At 41.1% G+C, this 22,899-nt stretch overlaps 1 protein-coding gene across 2 annotated transcripts in view; it reads right to left on the bottom strand.

Moving 5' to 3' along the window:
* stat4 (signal transducer and activator of transcription 4) overlaps positions 1-22,899 on the bottom strand; it is a 115,777-nt gene that overhangs the window by 54,689 nt on the left and 38,189 nt on the right. Inside the window, exons 4-9 of one of the 2 annotated variants that reach the window (XM_059966896.1) lie at positions 9,242-9,340; positions 7,745-7,837; positions 7,118-7,196; positions 3,772-3,857; positions 1,538-1,689; positions 1,300-1,458 (exon numbers count right to left, since the gene is read on the bottom strand). In XM_059966896.1, coding sequence (XP_059822879.1) covers positions 1,300-1,458; positions 1,538-1,689; positions 3,772-3,857; positions 7,118-7,196; positions 7,745-7,837; positions 9,242-9,340 — 668 coding nt within the window. Of the gene's footprint in view, positions 1-1,299; positions 1,459-1,537; positions 1,690-3,771; positions 3,858-7,117; positions 7,227-7,744; positions 7,838-9,241; positions 9,341-22,899 lie in introns of both variants that reach the window. The other variant, XM_059966895.1, reaches the window with a different exon arrangement.

Here is a 22,899-nt window from a genome sequence, read left to right on the forward strand (position 1 = left end):
GTGATGTAACAACGAAGTGACTGTGGATTTCAGGAGGGAATTCAGGTGAACACATACCTGTCCTGTCCCCGCTGGAGGGTGTCTAGTGGAAAGGTTGAACAACTCCAGCTTGTTAGGTGTCAGCATCTCAGAGGATCTATCCTGCACCCCACACATGGATGCAATGACGAAGGTGCATCAGAACCTCTACTTTCTTGGAAGAATAAGGAGATTTTGTATGGCATCGAAGAATATGACTAAGTTTTACAAATGTACAGTGGAAAGCATTCTGACAGGTTGCATCATGGTCATGTGGAAATTACCACACACAAGAATGCAAAAGGCTACGAAGAGTGGAGGACCCAGCTAGCTCCCACACAGGTACAGCTCTCCCCATTATCAGGAACATCTAAAAGAGGCATCATCTCAGAAAAGCGGCATCCATCACCAAGGACCTGAATCATGTAGGCTGTGCCGTCTTCTCTATATTGCTATCAGGTAGGAGTTACAAGAGCCTGAAGATCTACATTCAACAACAGCATCTTCCCCACCACCATCATATCTGCGAACTGACATGAGAAACCTCAACACCATCTTTTCTTCTCTACTCTTAATCTTGCACTAGTGTTGTTATGTTGACTTTGTTGTTTACTTTGCTGACGTGTGCATATAATAGATGTTTATGTGAAATTATGTTTGTCCTTGTCTTGTAATGTACTGTGCCTGCTGCTGCCAAAAGCTAACTTTCATGGCATTTACAACCTGCGTATGCATGCCCATGGTACCAATAAACCTGAACTTAACAACCTTTCAAATGTTAATCCCCTCAAAAGAAACATGATCCTATCAACTATTTTAGAAATGTTGATGGTTGGTCAAAATACTGAGAATGCCTTGTTCCTCTCTGAAAGAGCATCTTGGGATTATTCAAATTCAAATCTACAGATTTATGGAGAACTAACACCAATGCCTTTTCTCCCTTGTGGAGGAAGTTCTGTGACATCCAAGAGTGAGGCCAAGATCATTCAAGCATGTAAAGTTATTATTATCCCTCTCCATTCCTGGATGAATCAAAGAATAGGCCCATTTGGAAGCTGAGCGGAGGCTTTGATTCAGAGGCCCATCTCACCAATTCAGGAAACTAAGATTTCCTGCCTGATTTGTGATTGGAAAAGCTCCAGCCTAGGCAGAGACACAGTCCAGTAATTTTCCTGCAGCTATATCTATCGGAAAAAAAGAACGTGGACAGCGGATCCTGAACTGAAATTTCTGAGCAACACTAAAAAAAAGTTGCATTTTTGTTTTAGTAATTTTTTGTACCTTTTGATGAAGCTATAAATCAAAATGTTCACTCTTTCCTCCAAATGAGGTCTTTGCAGAGGCATCGGATCTCCATCGTAGGTCACTTTCTGCAGCAGCTCCTCCAGCTTTTTTAGCTGTCTTCTGACCTGAAATAAGCTCTCTGCAAACAATGTAAACCTAATTCAAAAGAATTTACAGCATTCATCACAATAACCAAGCAAAGCACAAAACATTTCAAATAACTCTGGTACTTTACCAGTTCTGCAGCTGATCAAGGCATGTATTGTGTGGACCTCCTATGCAGGCAATTTGCTGACGTCGTTTCCAATCTGTTAGCTCTTCAAACAGTTGTCTGTTCATTAGGAAATCCATTTGGTTTAACAACTCTGTAATCTTATGGAGTACCTCCTGCACCACACAAAGATATAGTCATGAACATGAGAAAGTCTGCAGGTGCTGGAAATCCAAAGCAACACACACACAAAATGCTGGAGGAACTCAGCAAGCCAGGCAGCATCTATGGAAATGAACAAATAGTCGACGTTTCAGGCTGAAACTGAAAAAGAACTGGACTGGACTGGAAAAGAAGGAGGAAGAATCCAGAATGAAAAGATGGGTGGGGAAGAGGAAGGAGAATAGTTAGAAGGTGATAGGCCAAGTCAGGTGGGTAGCAAAGATAAAGGGCTGGAGAGGAAGGAATCTGATATGACGGGAAAGTGGACCATAGGAGAAAGGGAAGGAGGTGAGCTGGGGGAGGTGATAAGCAGGTGAGAAGAAATAAGAGGCCAGAGTGGGGGATTAGCAGAAGAGGGAAGAGGGAGGGAATTTTATTTTATCAGAGGAAAAACTGATATTCACGTCATCAGGTTGGAGGCTATTCAGATTGAATATAAGGTGTTGCTTCTCTACCTTGAACGTCACCTCATTTTAGCAGAAGAGAAGGCCAAGGATGGATATGTTGGAACAGGAATGGGAATTGGAATTAAAATGTTTCGTCACCAGGAAGTTCTGCTTTTGGTAGGTGGAGTGGAGGTGCTCAACGAAGCACCCCCCCCACCAGTTTACTATGGTCTCACCAAAGCAGAGAAGGCTGCATTTGGAGCACTGGACACAATAGGTGGCACCAGCAGATTCACATGTGATGTGTTGCTTCACCTGGAAGGATTGTTTGGGAGAGGGAGGAGGGCAGATGTAACACTTTGGCTGCTTGCAGGGTTAAGTGCCTGGAGGGAGATCAGTGGGGAGGGATGAATGGACAAGGGGATCGCAGAGGGAGCAATCTCTGTGGAAGGTGGAGTGAGGTGGGGAGATAATAATATGTTTGATGGTAGGGTCACTTTGGAGATGGTGAGAATTGTGGAGGGTGAAGCGTTGGATACCGAGGCTCATGGGGTGGTAAGGACAAGAGGAATTTTATCACTGTTAAGGTGGTGGGAAGATGGGGTGAGCTGGATGATTGGGAAATGGAGGAAATGCGGGTGAGGTTAGCATCAATAATGGAGGAAGGGAAATCCTGTTCATTGATGAAGGAGGACATCTGTGATGTTCTGGAAAGGAAAACTGCATCTTGGCGATAGAAGTAGTAGAGATGAAGAAACCGAGAAAAGGGAATTTTGGCCATGAGTAGGATCATAAAATCTATCTTGGAAAAACATCTTGGAACGCTTGCACTAGCCTACTTTCTGTTTTAGTTAAAATTCTCAGAACTATTTCAGTTATGAAACCCTAAACTGTAAACGTTTTCCATAAATAGGCTTGATGTATTTATAAAGAAAATGTGCTCTTCATCAGTGCTCCCAGTGAACTTCCCAACTACATTGTTGCTCAGTTTAAGTTCATTGAACTTTTTGCCTTAAATTAAAAAGCGTTGTTGAAGAAGTCAGACATTCGAAACTGAAGGCCTTATTTTGCTGCCTTCTTCAGCTACACTGCTATCAATCACAGCTTCTATAATATTCAGTAAAATGCTACAATTCAAACATTTTCCACACCCTCACTTAAGTTTTCATGGCTGTTCAGGAGATCAGGTTGCCCGTACTAATGAATGTGTGTTCTGAGCAGAATCCCCTGCCTGGTTTAATAATTACCTCAAGGACGAATGGTTGCTCATGGCAGAATATGTAGGCTGCCCATCACACATTCTCAGCCTCTCCTGAAGGGTAGGAAATGATGCAACAACAAACTAATGCACTTAGATTAAATTCCTTGTTTGTTTGTAGCTCATCTGTTGATTTAAACTCAAAATCTACAGCCTGATGGAAAGGAAATTGGAATTAAAACCAATTCAGACTGAGGCAGCAAATTTTTCTGAGGATTATAGTAAAACTTGGACACTTTTTCTTGGTGTACTGATTCTTCCAGATTACTTAGTGTTGACTTTTATAGATATTTTGAATATGATTTCTGTGTTTGTAAGGAGAGATGAATGGGGATTTGGGACCATGTAGAAAAAGGCAAGGTACTGTTTTTATTGAGCCAGTGGTACTTCACCTTTCGCTTATGATCCAGCTGATTGAGCATGCCTTGTAACCGAAAAACCTCTTCCTTCATGTGAACGCTGTTTCTATCACTGTGTTCTGAGAAAATTTAAAAAAGAAACAAAGTCAACCTCTCATAAAACTAAAAGGAAGATATTGGTATCAATTAAGTATCCAATACAGTAAGTGTGTACCCATAATTTCCAGTCAGTGTGTACCAATAATTGGACTAATTTGGCAGACACACAGAACAAATTTAAGGGAATGGATGCTAGTTGGAGTTGCAAGGCCCTTTAGTTGATTGGAGATGACTTCAGAGAACCAGCACCCAGTGGGTGGATTTGATTCTGATGAATGCTGAAAATCTCCAGTTGAGGAGACACTGATGATTTTGCTTTCTTCATGTGGTTCCAAGTGGAGATCCTGCTAAAGTGGTGATGCTCAAACAGTTGGCAAAGCCACAAAGTTCATGCATAAAAATAATAATGCCCAAAATCTCCCACACTGCTGCAGGAAGAGCTACTAAGATAAATTCCTGTGCCTGGATGCACTCCCAGTTGTACCAGGATGAAGAAGATTACACTGAGCTGTGTGCTCAAGATTGCTTTTGCCTTCAGCTGACACCCGCTGCAATGGCTGGTGTATTGGCCATTGGCAGTACACTCCCATATGTTAGGCTGTTCTGTTCTTTGCTTGTGACATCGTAGCTACTAAAAGAGTGAGAGTAATATTAATGACAGAAATTGAAAGATACAGATTGAGCTTCAATTTCATACTCTTCCCTGTTACGTTTTAAACTAATTTTATGGATTCTTGCTCTTGTATAAAGCCATCATAATCTTTGCCAACACCATCCAACATATCCCTTTAAATTTCACGTGGTCACACATTGACTGAATGGTCTACTCTTGCCATTGTGTTACTGCAGCTATATGATTTTGAAATTTCAGCATAAATTATTGTATAATTTCTTAAATTCACATTGAGAATATATGCATATGCACATACCTTCCTGTATGTATATTTTTTATATATGATTATCCAGAATATATCTTTAATTGTAAAATACCATCATCCTGAAACATGCTCCTGTCCCCAGGGATGCTGCCTGACCCACTGAGCATTTTCTGTTTTAAGACCATAAGACTATTAACAAACAGCAGCAGGAGTCCCTTGAGCCTTCTCTGCCACTCAATAAGATCATGACTGATCTAAGTTTCCTCTTCTTCTCTACTCTAACCCCACAAACTTTGATTATCTTAGTGGTTTAAAATGTACCTCAGATTTGTACACATTTGATTATTTAGGCTTCATAGCAATTAGGGGCAAGGAAAAACCCACATCCCCTTAAGAGAAAAAGTTCATCCTTTTCTCAGTCTGAAAAGCACACCCCTTATTCTATGACCTTCCTCTCGTTCTGGGCTCTCCCCTGAAGGGAAGCATTCTCCCTTTTACCCTCTCAAGCCCCCCAAACAAGAACTTTGTATATTTCAATTATAAAGACAACCCCTTCAAATCTGGGATTATCTGAGTGAATTTCCCTGAATTGCAAAGAGTGAAAATATGTCGTTCCTTAAATAAAAAGACTAGAACTGTACACATTACTCTAGACTTGACACATCAGTGTAGTGATATTTGCCTTACTACAAAAGTTTTAAACTCTGAATAAAATATGAGCATTCCATTAGGCTTCACAATTATCTGCTGCACCTATATGCTAGCTTTCTGTATTTCATGTATAACAACTCCCCAATCCCTTGATTATGCAGCTTTCAGAAGACTTTCTCCATTTAAATAATAATCTATTCTTCCTTCCAAAGTGAGCTACATCTATTTTTACTTTATACTCCATTTGCCAGCTTTTTCAGTTCATTCAACCTATCAATATCAAATCTTACCATAAATTTTTATGTCACAGCGAATTTGATGACTCGATTTAGCTCCTGTCTCGAAGTGACTAGAACCTAGTGCAAATACTGCAGTCCCAGCTCTCTTTCCAGCAGCATTCCATGTTACAAGCTACCAATCTGAAAATTACCCCCTTATCTCTCCTGACAGCTTCATGTTAGTTAGCTAATCCAGCTAACACTAAGAGTTAGTCCTCCAGCACCAAGAGTCCTTGTCTTGTGAACTAACCTGTAGTGTGGCACTTGATTAAAATTCAAAACATTACTGATACCCAACTATCCACTTTGGTCGATATTTCCTCAGGTGTGACCTCCCCTTCATGAACCAGGTTGACTCTACTTGATCTGATTATGACTTTTCAAAAATTATAACTGATTCCAAAAATATATGTTGGGCCAATCAGCTTGAAGCTGCCTACCTTGTACAGTAACTCCCATCCCTTTTAAATAAGGGTATCACCTTGGCAGTCTTCCAATCATTTCATCCCACTCCAGAATCTAAAGAGTTTTGGAAGATTACATTCGATGTGTTCTCTGTCCCTGTGGACTTTTCCTTTAGGATGTAAACTCTCAGGTACGTTTATCCCCATTCATTTGCCTGATACCAAGTCTCCAGTGGAAGTACCACTTTTCATGGTACTTAATTCCAGCACTGCACATTTTAATATCAATGGAATTAATAGAATATTCATAGTATATTCCACCAGAAAGACTGAATATATGTTTTATTTCCAATTATATGGAACCACAGTTGGGATAAGTCCTATTGGCAGCATTGTTGCCAAAAGCAGCACTCTCCTAGCCCATTCCTAAATAAAGATATAAAGCGTCATCATAAAATGGTGCCATTTTAAATACAGCATACAGTTTTGGTAGCCCTGCTTTTGGAAGATGCCATTAAACTGGAAAGGGTGCAAAAAAAAACAATTTAGAAAGATGTTACCAGGACTGGAGGGTATGAGTTATAAGGAGAGGCTGACTGAAGAAGATTTTTTTCCTTACCTCAAATATAAGAGGCTAAGGGATAACCTTACAGAGGTTTGTAAAATTGTGAGGGGAATAGATAAATTCAAAAGCCACAATCTTTTCCCCACCTAAAACAAGAAGCCATAGGTTTAAACTGAGAGAGGAAAGATATAAAAGGAACCTGAGAAGCATGTTTTTTCCTTACTGAGGATGCTGTACATATGGAATGAGCTATCAGAGGAAGAGACAGAGGCTGGGACAATTATAATGGTTAAAAAGTTTGGACAGGCACACAGACTTAAGGGCCAAATGAAAGCAAATGGGACGAACTCTGTTAGGCAGCTTGGTCAGTGTGGATGAATTAGACGAAGAGCTTGTTTTAAATGGTGTACAAGTCTATGAATTCAATTAAGTGCCAATCAAATTAAATTGCAATTATCAAAGACATTGGAATTCTACTGTGCTGTTACTCATTTTGAAAATTACCTTGTGTTTGTAGTGTCTTATATCTGAAATCAAACTCATCCTGAAGGTCCTCAAGGTATTTTACGTCTTGTTCCACAAACTGTTTATGGGGGCGGGGGAACAAAATAAACTATGGTTATTCAGGTCTACGGCATTATCAATCACTGTATATGTTTGAAATTATTCTCATGCAATGGACTCTCCTTCCATCAGGATACTGATGCTGCCCTGTAAACAGTTAAAGTGTTCGGTGGAGACATGCTTGGCCTCCATCTGATGCCTCTGCCTGATGGCTGGAGCAAGATCTAAAACTTAGACAAACAATCAGAAACATGAGCGGTTTTCCAGACAGTCCATTACATGCAATCTGTGTGATACTCCTGGACTAGATTGCTCGTTCACCTAATTAAAGTGAATATTTTATTTGTAAGCCAAATGCCTGGTAAGTTTTATTGAATTACCAGCAGTTAATTTAAGGAAATATGATCACTTAAAGATATTTAACTATATAAATAAAAGGGATGATTACCAAATCTTGTTGATAAAAATAATATTATCATATATTCACTAGTTTGATAAAATAAACAGAAGAAAATGTGGCATAGGTAGGTCCAGTGTTACTTGAATGACTTCCGAAATAATACTTACCTGTGTATTGGTCTTTATAGCAGTCATTCGATGTTCTAGACTTCTTTGTCTTTCAGAAATCATTGAGATCTGCAGTAACTTTTCTTCATGCTCCTTAAGTACATACAGTAGAACAGATTAAACAATGGATATTGCTTCAAAATGAAACGACACTCTAAACACAATAATAAGCTACTCCGAAAACAACCACTCAAATCACACATGCATGCAATGAGCTCTTGCTACCCTGGATGTTGTTATATAAATATCAATATAAATAACTCGGAAACTGTGTAGCTCGGGTGACTGATGGTTGGGTTGAGTCGTTCTCTGATCTTGGCAATCCATTTGCAAATGTTTCACATGTGAACAGCACACTGGTGATGTCTCCTTGTATGGTGACAAAACATTTGCAAAGATTGGAGACCATATCAAGATAACTTGTACAAATACCCAATTCCCAAACTCAGAGAGAGGAACTTCTCTTTTAATTCAGAGGCTGAAAACATTAAGTCCTGCTAACTCCCTTTAACAATTTCAGATAACAATATTTACATCGAGGAGTTAGTTTTAAGGCCAATGAGTGGTCTGCTATCCTGAAGCTGATGCTGATGCTTCAGCTATCAAACAGGACCCCTACACATGTTCCATCTGAAATCAGCATAGAAATGTACAACTTCTAAAATGGAAATATTTCACAGCTGAAACACGCAAAATTGATCACACAGTTGATGTATGCTATAGCTCACAACACAATTGCCAAGCACATTAATAATGATGAAACACAATGTAGTTGAGCATGCAAGTGATACTCCGATTAAATGATAGCTGTAATTTATTCATTGGCGATTGAACAAAACAGCTGATATTATTAACCATCCTGAAGCTTAAGTTTAGGAACACCAACTTGTGTACCTAGAATGCAAGCAAATACATCAATGATGGGTTAATTGCAAATTACTCCCAGGGGAAGAACAAGTCATTAGAAATAGTAAATCAAATTTACACTCAACTGTACTCAACTGAATTATGAATCAGATTTTCAGTCATTAACAGATAAAAAATATCATGAGATATTATCAAATATTCAAATCCAGCAGTAAATGTGTGTTTGTAGTAATAGCGTACTTTTCCATAAATAAAATGGTAGGAGCGTTTTGTTTAAGGGAAACTGTAACAGCTCCTTTTTAAGCAACCAAGCACAGAACCTAGAGTGTGGTAAAAAGCTTCACGTCATCATATTATCACATCAGACCAGCCTCTTAAAGTGAACCCTAACTCAATGTTGGTCGTTGTGAATTACATTGTCCTACAATAGATTGTCATACTTGTAGTTTTTACAAGAGTAATTTAGTTGACTTGAAGCATCTTCTTCACAAGCTTGAAATTCATTTAAAAATTCTTAACCTTATCTGAACTAAATCTTTTATTTTACCTCATATGTGTCCTATCACTAATAAAACGGGAAGTAAAACTGCAAATGTATACTTCTTAGGATTAAGGAAAGAAAATGCATACCTGTTCAGCTGTGTTGACTGTTGTGAGGATCTTCCGTTCTTCCCTGAGGCAGTTTGCTATAACTGATGCCATATGTAAAGGATTTCCAAGATATTGCACCTAAGGATAAAGGAAGTGTTGTGTAGTGTTAAACTATTCAAACTAATCTCAAATGCACTGAGAAAAAGGTTGTTATTTGTGGTGAACTACAAATACCTGTCTGGACACCACCCCCCCCCCCCCCCCCATCGCTGACTGCTCCTATGGCTCCTCCCACAGACACCAGTATAAAGGCGATTGGAGCCACAGACCCTTCCTCAGTCTCCAGGATATTGTATGATGGTCACTTGCTGCTTGTGCTTTCTTCCAGCCAATAAAAGCCTACCTTAACCCACGTCTCAGGGTTATAGATGGTGCGTCATTATTAATTTATCCATGTCATGTTTTTGGAGTAGGAGACCAGGAATGTGAGAAAACTATTTCTCTGAAGTTTTATTTCAGTTTATGTTATTTACCACCAAGTTGGACGAGCTGAGCTATGGGCCTTTGTTACTTATCACCCGAATTCAACATCTCATAGTGATGTCGATAACAAGAACTTGATTCTTGTTTAGGACTTTCAGGAATGCTCTGTCTCTGTAAATCACCTGAAGCTGAAATCCTGCTAAGCTCCATGTCCCTATCCAGGAGTCCCTATCATATCAGCCTCCACCACCATCACCGGCAGCCCACTCCACGCACTCACCACTCTCTGCGTAAAAAACCTACCCCTGACATCTCCTCTGTACCTACTTCCAAGCACCTTAAACCTATGTCTTCTTGTGTTAGCCATTTCAGGCCTGGGAAAAAGCATCTGACTATCCACATGATCAATGCCAGTCATCATCTTATGCACCTCTATCAGGTCACCTCTCATTCTATGCCAATCTAAGGAGAAAAGGCCAAGTTCACTCAACCTGTTCTCATAAGGCATGCTCCCCAATCCAGGCAACAACCTTGTAAATCTCCTTTGCACTCTTTCTATGGTTACCATGTCCTTCCTATAGTGAGGTGACCAGAACTGAGCACAGTACAAGAGAGGTCTGACCAGAGTCCGATAAAGCTGTAAAATTACCTCCTGGCTCTTATACTCAATCCCATGATTGATGAAGGCCAATGCAACGTATGCCTTCTTAACCACAGAGTCAACCTGCGCAACAGCTTGGAGTATCTCATATGGACTTGGACCACAAGATCCTTCTGATCCTCCACACTGCCAAGAGTCTTATCATTAATACTATATTCTGCCATCATATTTAACCTACCAAAATGAACAACCTCACACTTATCTGGGTTAAACTCCATCTGCCACTTCTCAGCCCAGTTTTGCATCCTATCAAAGTCCCACTGTAATATGTTTAGTCACATCCTCAAAAAATTCAATCAGGCTCGTAAGACACAACCTACCCTTGACAAAGTCATGCTGACTATTCCTAATCATATTATATCTCTCCAAATATTCATAAATCCTGCCTCTCAGGATCTTTGCCATCAATTTACCAACCACTGAAGTAAGACTCACCGGTCTATAATTTCCTGGTCTATCTCTCCTCCCTTTTTTGAATAAAGGAACAATATTCATACAACATAGAATATAGAACAATACAGCACAGAGTTGGCCCACAATGTTGTGCCGACCCTTAAACCCTGCCTCCCATGTAACCCCCCCCCCCACCTTAAATTCCTCCATATACCTGTCTAGTAGTCTCTTAAATTTCACTAGTGTATCTGCCTCCACCACTGACTCAGGCAGTGCATTCCACGCACCAACCACTCTCTGTTATTTGTGGTAAAAAACCTTCCTCTAATATCCCCCTTGATATTTCCACCCCTTACGATAAAGCCATGTCCTCTTGTATTGAGCAGTGGTGCCCTGGGGAAGAGGCGCTGGCTGTCCACCCTATCTATTCCTCTTAATATCTTGTATACCTCTATCACGTCTCCTCTCAACCTCCTTCTCTCCAAAGAGTAAAGCCCTAGCTCCCTTAATCTCTGATCTTAATGCATACTCTCCAAACTAGGCAGCATCAATAGACAACATACAATAGACAATAGACAATAGGTGCAGAAGTAGACCATTCAGCCCTTCGAGCCTGCACCGCCATTTTGAGATCCTGCCTTGTCCCCATATCCCTTGATTCCCCTATCCATAAGATACCTATCTAGCTCCTTCTTGAAAGCATCCAGAGAATTGGCCTCCACTGCCTTCCGAGGCAGTGCATTCCAGACCCCACAACTCTCTGGGAGAAGAAGTTTTTCCTTAACTCTGTCCTAAATGACCTACCCCTTATTCTCAAACCATGCCCTCTGGTACTGGACTCTCCCAGCATCTAGAACATATTTTCTGCCTCTATCTTGTCCAATCCCTTAATAATCTTATATATTGCAATCAGATCCCCCTCACTCTCCTTAATTCCAACGTGTACAAGCCCAGTCTCTCTAACCTCTCTGCATAAGACAGTCCAGACATCCCAGGAATTAACCTTGTGAATCTACGCTGCACTTCCTCTACAGCCAGGATGTCCTTCCTTAACCCTGGAGACCATAACTGTACACAATACTCCAGGTGTGGTCTCACCAGGGCCCTGTACAAATGCAAGAGGATTTCTTGCTCTTGGACTCAATTCCCTTTGTAATAAAGGCCAACATTCCATTAGCCTTCTTCACTGCCTGCTGCACTTGCTCATTCACCTTCAGTGACAGATGAACAAGGACTCCTAGATCTCTTAGTATTTCTCCCTTACCTAACTTTAAACTGTTCAGATAATAATCTGCCTTCCTGTTCTTACTCCCAAAGTGGATAACCTCACACTTATTCACATTAAACATCATCTGCCAAGTATCTGCCCACTCACCCAGCCTATCCAAGTCACCTTGAATTCTCCTATCATCCTCATCACATGTCACACTGCCACCCAGCTTAGTATCATTAGCAAACTTGCTGATGTTATTCTCAATGCCTTCATCTAAATCATTGACATAAATCGTAAACAGTTGTGGTCCCAATACCGAGCACTGTGGCACCCCACTAGTCACCACCTGACATTCCGAGAAACACCCATTCACCGCTACCCTTTGCTTTCTATCTGCCAACCAGTTTTCTATCCATGTCAATGTCTTCTCCCCAATGCCATGAGCTTTGATTTTACCCACCAATCTCCTATGTGGGATCTTATCAAATGCCTTCTGAAAATCGAAGTACACTACATCCACTGGATCTCCCTTGTCTAACTTCCTGGTTACATCCTCGAAAAACTCCAATAGATTAGTCAAGCATGATTTACCCTTGGTAAATCCATGCTGGCTCAGCCCAATCCTATCACTGCTATCTAGATATGCCACTATTTCATCTTTAATAATGGACTCTAGCATCTTCCCCACTACTGATGTTAGGCTGACAGGTTGATAGTTCTCTGTTTTCTCCCTCCCTCCTTTCTTAAAAAGTGGGATAACATTAGCCATTCTCCAATCCTCAGGAACTGATCCTGAATCTAAGGAACATTGGAAAATGATTACCAATGCATCCGCAATTTCCAGGGCCACCTCCTTTAGTACCCTAGGATGCAGACCATCTGGACCTAGGGATTTGTCAGCCTTCGGTCCCATCAGTCTACTCATCACTGTTTCCTTCCTAATGTCAATCTGTTTAATTTCCTCTGTTACCCTATGTCCTTGGCCCATCCATACATCTGGGAGATTGCTTGTGTCTTCCTTAGTGAAGACAGATCTAAAGTACTTATTAAATTCTTCTGCCATTTCTCTGTTTCCCATAACAATTTCACCCAATTCATTCTTCAAGGGCCCAACATTGTTCTTAACTATCTTCTTTCTCTTCACATACCTAAAAAAGCTTTTGCTATTCTCCTTTATATTCCTGGCTAGCTTGCATTCGTGCCTCATTTTTTCTTCCCGTATTGCCTTTTTAGTTAAGTTCTGTTGTTCCTTAAAAATTTCCCAATTATCTGTCCTCCCACTCAACTTAGCTCTGTCATACTTACTTTTTTATTTTGGAAAATCCTGGCAAATCTCCAATGCTTTCCAATGCTTCCACATCCTTCCTATAGTGAGGCGACCAGAACTGGACACAGTACTCTAAGTGTGGCCTAACCAGAGTTACCCCGCGACTCTCAAACTCTATCCCTCAACTTATGAAAGCTAACACTCCATAAGCTTTCTTAACTACCCTATCTACCTGTGAGGCAACTTTCAGGGATCTGTAGACATGTACCCCCAGACCCCTCTGCTCCTCCACACTCCCAAGTATCCTGCTATTTACTTTGTACTCTGCCTTGCGGTTTGTCCTTCCAAAGTGTACCATCTCACACTTCTCCGGGTTGACCTCCATCTGCCACTTCTCAGCACACTTCTGCATCCTATCAATGTCTCTTTGCAATCTTCGAAAATCCTCTACACTATCCACAACACCACCAAACTTTGTGTCATCTGCAAACTTGCCAACCCACCTTTCTACCCCCACATCCAGGTCGTTAATAAAAATCATGAAAAGTAGAGGTCCCAGAACCGATCCTTGTGGGACACCGCTAGTCACAACCCTCCAATCCGAATGTACTCCCTCCACCACGACCTTCTGCTTTCTGCAGGCAAGCTGATTCTGAATCCACCTGGCCAATCTTCCCTGGATCCCATGCCTTCTGACTTTCTGAATAAGCCTACCGTGTGGTACCTTGTCAAATGCCTTACTAAAATCCATGTAGATCACATCCACTGCACTACCCTCATCTATATGCTCGGTCACCTCCTCAAAGAACTCTATCAGGCTTGTTAGACATGATCTGCCCTTCACAAAGCCATGCTGACTGTCCCTGATCAGACCATGTTTCTCTAAATGCCCATTGATTCTATCTCTAAGAATCTTTGCCAACAGCTTTCCCACCACAGACATAAGAGTCACTGGTCTATAATTACCCAGACTATCCCTACTACCGTTTTGAACAAGGGGACAAAATTTGCCTTCCTACAATCCTCCAGTACCATTCCTGTGGACAACGAGGACATAAAGATCCTAGCCAGAGGCTCAGCAATTTCTTCCCTTGCCTTCTGAAGCAGCCTGGGGAATATTCCATCAGGCCCCGGGGACTTATCCATCCTAATGTATTTTAACATCTCCAACACCTCTTCTCCCTTAATATCAACATGCTCCAGAACATCAACCTCACTCATATGGTCTTCACCTTCATCAAGTTTCCTCTCATTGGTGAATACTGATGAGAAATATTATTGAGGACCTCACTCACTTCCACCGCCTCCAGGCACATCTTCCCACCTTTATCTCTAATCGGTCCTACCTTCACTCCTGTCAACCTTTTGTTCTTCACATAATTGAAGAATGCCTTCGGATTTTCCTTTACCCTAGTCGCCAAGGCCTTCTCATGCCCCCTTCTTGCTTTCCTCAGCCCCTTCTTAAGCTCCTTTCTTGCTACCCTATATTCCTCAATAGACTCATCTGATCCTTGCTTCCTAAACTTCATGTATGCTGCCTTCTTCCATCTGACTAGATTCTCCCCCTCACATGTCACCTTGGTTCCTTCACCCTACCATTCTTTATCTTCCTCACTGGGACAAATTTATCCCTAATATCCTGCAAGAGATCCCTAAACATCGACCACATGTCCATAGTACATTTTCCTGCAAAAACATCATCCCAATTCACACCCACAAGTTCTAACCTTACAGCCTCATAATTTGCCCTTCCCCAATGAAAAAAATTTCCTGTCTTCTCTGATTCTATCCTTTTCCATGATAATGTTAAAGGCCAGGGAGCGGTGGTCACTGTCCACCAGATGCTCACCCACTTAGAGATCTGTGACCTGATCCAGTTCATTACCTAATACTAGATCTAGTATGGCATTCCCCCTTGTTGGCCTTTCAACATACTGTGACAGGAACCCATCCTGGACACACTTAAACTCTGCCCCGTCTAAACCATTGGAACTAATCAGGTGCCAATCAATATTAGGGAAGTTAAAGTCACCCATGATAACAACCTTGTTATTTTTTGTACCTTTCCAAAATCTGCTTCCCAATCTGCTCCACGATATGTCTGCTGCTACCAGGGGGTCTACAGAATACTGCCAATAGAGTAATTGCTCCCTTCCTGTTCCTGACGTCTACCCTCCAATCCTCTGGAACCTCTCCTGTCCATATTGATGATGCAAAGATTTTCACCAGAAGCTCAGCAATCTCCTCCTTTGCCTCCCACAGTAGCCTGGGGTACATCTCATCCGGTCCCAGCGACATATCCAACTTGATGCTTTCCAAAATCTCCAGCACATCCTCTTTCTTAATATCTACTGCAAGTCGATATCAATCTGCTGCAAGTCGTCACTAATATCACAAAAAGCCTTTTCCATAGTGAATACTGAAGTAATGTGTTCATTAAGTACCTCTGCTAATTCCTCCTGTTCCATACACACTTTCCCACTATCACATTTGATTTCAATCTTAAGCTCCTTCCTGCTAGCCTTATAATCTTCCAGATCTCTAACATGACCTAGATTTTTGAATCTTTTGTAACCTTTTCTTTTCTTCTTGACTAGATTTTCATCAGCCTTTGTTCCTGTACCCTACCATCCTTTCTCTGTCTGATTGGAACGTACCTATGCAGAATGTCACACAAATATCCCCTGGACATTTGCCACATTTCTGAGAACATCTGTTCCCAATTTATGCTTCCAAGTTCCTGCCTGACAGCTTCATATTTCCCTATTCCTATCTCTCTCCAATGCTATTGTAAAGGAGATAGAATTGTGATCACTATCTCCAAAATGTTATCCCACTGACAGACCTGACACCTGGCCAAGTTCATTTCCCAATACCAGATCAAGTACAGCCTCTCTTCTTGTAGGCTTATCTACATGTGTCAGGAAACCTTTCTGAACATGCCCAACAAACTCCACCCCATCTAATCCTCTCACTCTTCTAGGGAGATGCCAATAAATCCTGTTAGTATTACACCTTTCCAGAATCTGTCTTCCGGTCTGCTCCTCAATGTCCCTGTTACTATTGGGTAGTCTATAAAAAAGCACCCAGTAGAGTTATTAACCGCTTCCACTTTCTAGCTTCCACCCACAGAGACTCAGTAGACAACCTTCCACGACTTCCTCTTTTTCTGCAGCCATGACACTATCTCTGATCAACAGTGCCAAGTCCCCACCTCTTTTGGTTCCCTCTCTGTCCTTTCAGAAACATCTGAAGTCCGGCACTCTAAGTAACTATTCCTGCCCCTGAGCCATCCAACTCTCTGTAATGGCTACAGTATCATAGCTCCAAGTACTGATTCATGCTCTAAACTCATCTGCTTTGTTCACGATGCTCCTTGCATTAAAATCGACACAACTCAAACCATTGTTCTGAGCGTATCCCTTCTCTATCACCTGCCTATCCTCCCTCTTGCACTGCCTCCAAGCTTTCTCTATGTGTGAGCCAACTGCCCCTTCCTCCATCTCTTCAGTTCGGTTCCCACCCCACCCCCAGCAACTCTAGTTTAAACTCTCCCCAGTAGCCTTAGCAAACCTCCCTGCCAGGATATTGGTCCCCTTTGGATTTAACTGCAACCTATCCTTTTTGCACAGGTCACACCTGCCCCAAAAGAGGTCCCAATGATCCAGAAATCTGAATCCCTGCCCCCTGTTCCAATCCTTTGGCCACATATTTATCCTCCACCTCATTCCATTCCTATACTCACTTTTGTGTGGCACAGCCAGTAATCCTGAGATTACTACCTTTGAGGTCCTGCTACTCAACTGCCTACCTAACTCCCTGTAGTCTGTTTTCAAGTCCTCCTCCCTTTTCCTACCTATGTTGTTGGTACCAATATGTATCATGATGTCTGGCTGTTCACCTCCCACCAGGATATCATGAACGCAATCAGAAACATCCAAACATCCAGGACCCTGGCACCTGGGAGGCAAACTACCACCCGCGTTTCTTTCCTGCGTCCACGGAATCACGTGTCTGAGCTCCTAACTATAGAATCCCCTATCACTGCTGCATTCTTCTCATCCCTACCCTTCCTGGCCACAGGGTCAGAGGTGTGGCCACTGTTGCTTCCCCCAGGTAGGCTATTCCCCCTTAACAGTTCTCAAACAGGAGTACTTATTGTTAAGGGGGACAGTCATAGGGGTACTCTCTAGTATCTGACTCCTACACTTCCCTCTCCCGACTGTTTCCCACTTATCTGTCCCCCACTGTGATTACTTGTCTATTGCTCCTCTGTTGGGAAAAAACAGTGGGCATCTACTGTCCCTATGCATCTCATGATTTGATATACCTCTACTATAATGTCATCTCTCAGCTTTGTGTTCCAGTAAAAGCAGTCCCAGCCTATCCAGTTTGTCTTCATAACTCAAGCCCTCCAATACCATGACACTACTGTGAATCTATTCTGTACTCTCTCTAGCTTAATCATATCTTTCCTATGGCATGGCAGACAGAACAGCACACAAATTCCCAGGTGCAATCCCACCAAACTCCTCAACAGCTGTAACATGACGTCCCAACTCTTGAAATCAGTTTTTCACCATTCATATCTTATATGCTGTTATCTTCAAACTGGTGTTAGATGCAAGTGTGAGGCTTCATCTCAGGCACAGAAGAGATCGAGCATGGAATAGGCCCTTCTGGTCCTTCGAGCCACACTGACCAAGCAAATTCTGACAACCCTGATTTAACTCTAACCTAACCACAGGACAATTTACAATGACCACTCAACGTACCCGATATGTTTTTCAACTGTGGGAGGAAACTGGAGGACCTGGGGAAAACCCACACATTCCACAGGGACTCTCTGCAGAGGATGCCAGGATTGAAATCTGATGCCCTGAGATGTAAGAGCATTGCAGTAACCACCACTCTACTGTGGCACCCAATTTCCGTTCCATCAGATTGGTTTGACACCTTCTAATCATCATGTGCCATATGCCTCATGCCAAAAATGTGGGCATATTTTTCTATCACTACCTGTCTATAATTCTCACCTTTCTTTCATGATAAAATAGTGTTACATACACTACTTTCTAATCAATAGGAAATGTGCTAAAATGTGAAAATTCCGGAAAATCAAAGTCGAAACAACAATCATCTCTGTAGTCATCTGTTTAGATCTCCTCAATATCCAAACGGAAACAGACCCAAATATTTGTTTATTTTTTCTGCAACTTTCCTCTTCAACTATAATGTACTTTTAGAAATTTAAGACCATTCATTGACATTATAGAATATGGGGTTTTGCTTAAAGTGGCACAGAGTGAAAAATCAAGTATAACCTTATTATATGATGGAGCAGCATGGGTGAACAACTGGGTTATTCCCATCTTTATTGCTTTTGTTTCTGCGATCTAACAGTCACCTGCACTTTCTTCACCATGTTCTCTTCAGAACCTTGTCTGTGAGATTGTGATCCTGTTCCTATTAAACAGCTGTCTACTAAAGTGTTTTTCTTTCCGCGTTCTCAAGTTTTATCACGAGAAAGATTATAGCAAAATGCTGCTTTGACATATTTTATGCAATCAGTCTTCTGTGTAACAAAAATCTTGTCATCATTTTTTAATATTTCCTCTTGAGATTTTGTCCTCTTTTGATACTCTCTTTTAACAACAGGAGAATGAAGATCAATAGATTAAGATCTGGTGATGAAGTACTGTAATTAAACTTCCAGATTTTTACTGGAAGTATCTTGGGTCAAATTTCCATGCTGCATGCAGCAAATCAGTGGGTGGCATTTAAGTGGCAACACTTGCCCGTAAGCAAAAAAAAAGTCTCCTACACAAACACGTCTTGCTCTAAAATCATAACTGAAATCAAACAAGGTAAAATACATCAAACTACTAATCATGCAATTTATTTGATTTTGAGAAAGTCCAGAAGCCATGACAGAAATCCCAAACTCAAATTAAATATACATTGCTAACAAGATATGTAGGTGGAGGAGGCAGCACAAATTTCCCCAACTTTCTAACTGATCTTGCAAAGTATGAAAGTGTATTTGCTAACTTCAATAGTTATTAAAAGTCTGAACTATTCTGGGAATTCAATTTTTGGTGGAATAGTGTAATTAAACAGTGACATTTTCTTCTTGATTATACAGATCTACTACATTTTAAACTGATTACTGACTACATAGCAAACACGAGGAAATCTGCAGATGCTGGAAATTCAAGCAACACACACAAAATGCTGGTGGAACACAGCGGGCCAGGCAGCATCTACAGGGAGAAGCACTGTCGACGTTTCAGGCCAAGACCCTTTGTCAGGACTAAGAGTCCTGACTACATAGAGCAGCATTACACAGGAGTAGTACTGTAGGCCCTTTGGACCATAATTTTTTGCTGAACTAATTAATCTAGTAATTAAATACTTAACCAAGTTTATACTTCCTGCCTACACAATGTCCATACCCTTTAATTTCTGAACATTCATGACTCTATCTAAGGGCCTCTTTTTTTAAGAGGAAACTTTATCATATTTGCTTCCATGACCACCCTAGCAGTGAAGTCCAGGCACTCACCTCTCTGTATATAAAAAAAACTTGCCCCACACATTTCCTTTGAACTCACCCTTCACATTTAAATGTGTGTGCTCTAGCAGTAAACATTTCAAACTAGGGGAAAAGATATTAGCTCTCTACTCTGATTGAAATACGTTTGTTCTCGAGTCTCCTTAGTTTAGGAATTTTCTCCCTTAACCAGATCTGAGATGAGGAATTTTTCATTTGTATTGAATGGTTTCAATATATAGAACAAAGGAAAACAGCAGGAATACAGCACAGAATAGGACCTTTGGGCTGAACTAACTAAATCAGTTGTCAAATCCCAACTAAACTGATCTCTTCTGACTACACAATGTCTGTACAGTCGGCCCTCCTTATCCGCGAGGGATTGGTTCCGGGACCCCTTGCGGATACCAAAAAACACGGATGCTCAAGTCATTTATTCAACCTATCTCAATACGGTGGACTTCAGGACCCAGCGGAACCCCAGACCTTACTTAACCTGCCTCAGTGCGGTGGACATTAGGACCCGGTGGTCGAGCTCTGAGTCCACAGTGTTTCTGTTCATGAAAATCATCATGATCATGATTGAAAATAAAGAGGAAATAATAGAGCAATCGGAAAGCAGTGAAACACTATCAGTCATTGGTAAAGCGTTAGGCTACAGTCGGTCAATGATCGGAACCATTTTAAAGAATAAAATGAGAAAGGCCCTGCCCCGATGAAAGCTACAATTATTACTAAGCCACGCAGTGGTCTAATTATTGGGTTTTGGGTCTTTGAACCAAGCACAGATGGAGAGTGAGCGTGGAAGTGGTCTGTTACTGGATCGAACTTGGGAACTTTCATTCCTGAGCCTGGCGTTGAAACATGCGTTCTTAAGTGTTTTATATGCATGGAAAGGTAAAATATATATTATATACTAAGACAAACGTTTGACTAACTGTCGCTAAATAATACCGGATGTACCTGTTCCAAATTATTTAGTTTGAGGACTTCCGAATTTTTTTTGATCCCGATCTACAGTAACCTACGCACATCCTCCCGTATACTTTAAATCATCTCTAGATTACTTATAACACCTAATACAATGTAAATGCTATGTCAAATAGTTGTTATACTGCATTGTTTAGGGAATAATGACAAGAAAAATACGTCTGTACATGCTCGAACAAGTGCTGGAAGAGCACTTCCAGGTTTTCTCGATTCACAGTTGGTTGAATTCGCGCATGCAGACCTCACGGATAAGGAGGGACGACTGTATTCTTTCTTTTCTTGCACACTCATATGGCTCTCTAAGAGCTTCTTGAATGCCTCTATTGTATTTACCTCTACCACTACTCCAAGCAGTGTATTCTGCGCATCCACTACTTTCTGTCTAATATACTAGCCCCATATATCTTCTTTGAACTTAACTCCCCTCACCTTAAATGCACCCCCCCCTGGTATTAGACATTTCAACCCTGGATAAAAATGTACTGGCTATCTACTCTAGCTATGCCTTTCGTAATCCTATAAACCTCTATCAGATTTCCCCTCAGCCTCTGCGGATCCAATGAAAACAATCCAAGGTTACCCAAGCTTTCCTTGTAGCTCTTGCTCTCCAATCCAGGCAGTACTCTGGCAAACTTCTTCTACACGTTATCTAAGGCCTCGATATCCTTACTATAATGGGATGACTAGGATTGACCGCATAAGCCAGATACAGCCTAACTGGAGTTTTATAACAACAAGAATTCCTTACTCTTGAACTTATTTCAATTAATAAATGCAAGCATGCCATAAGCCTTCTTTACTACCCTAACAACTCATGTGTAGCCACTTTCAGGGAGTAATTGACTTCACCTCAGGATCCCTCTGCACATCAACACTATTAAGGTAAAGGGCAGTATGCTGTCTCTTTATATTTGATCTGTCAAACTTCAGATTTAACTGTGTCAAACTCCATCTGCCATTTCTCTGTCTGTATCTGTAACCGAGCTATATACTGTTGTATCTTTTGACAGAACATCATGATCTTTGAATAGTCTGCAAGTGTACTAATGCACCCATTTTTATTTTCATCCAGGTCATTTATATACATTGCATACAGCAGTGGTTCCAGTATGGATTCCTGCAGAACACCACTAGTCACAGACCTCTAACCAGACTAGCCCCATCAACCAATACCCTCTGTTTTCAATAGGGAAGCCAATTTTGAATCCAGTTGACCAGCTACAGTGGATCCCATGCATCTTAGTCTTGACTATTGCAAATTTTGTCTGTTCAAAGAAGTTTAAATGGAACTGATCCATGTGAGGCAATTGGTAGATTTCACGCTGTCTGGTGTGCATTGATGGAGTAAATCGAGAAAGAAAATCAAGTAAATGCAGAAGCTGGAAATCTAAAATAAAAACAGAAAATGATGGAAATATGCAGTAGGTCAGGTAACATCAGTGGAAAGTGAAACAGGAGTTAGCATTTCAGGTCAAAGACCCTTTGTCCAAACTTAACCTGAATTAATTACACTGTACTGCATCTGTCATGCTTTTGGCCACTTGCTCAGTTCAATTTGCCTTGAAGCCCCTTTGCATTCTCCTCACAATTTGCAATTTCATCCACTTTAGTGTCTTCTGAAAATTTACTTTCTTTGGCAGGGAATGGGAATTGGAGTGATGGTGCTGAAGATTTGGTCGTTAGGTTAGAAGCAGAGTCAATGTGTAGTGAGACACATAGCAAGGAGAGACTGATGATAGGGCAAAATTGCAGTCAATATGATGAGTTGCAATGTAAAAGGCAGACAAAATTGAGAATGGTGAATACAGAACTAAAGGTGCTGTATTTGAATGCGTGCAGTTTATGGAATAAAGTTGATGAACTTGTAACACATTTACAAGTTGGCATGTATTGTGTTGTAGGCATTATGAATCATGGCTGAAAGAAGATTATAGCTGGGTGCTTAATGTCCAAGGAAATACATTGTATCAAAAGGACAGGCAGGAAGGCAGAGGGGGTATAAAATTAAATTAAATCATTAGAAAGAGGTGACATAGGGTCAGAAGGTGTTGAATCGTTGTGGATAGAGTTAAGGAACTGCGAGGATAAAAAGACCCTGACGGGAGTTGTATACAGACCTGAGAACAGTAGTAAGGAT

The sequence above is a fragment of the Hypanus sabinus genome, chromosome 4 (assembly GCF_030144855.1).
Source record: "Hypanus sabinus isolate sHypSab1 chromosome 4, sHypSab1.hap1, whole genome shotgun sequence".
NCBI lineage: Eukaryota > Metazoa > Chordata > Chondrichthyes > Myliobatiformes > Dasyatidae > Hypanus > Hypanus sabinus.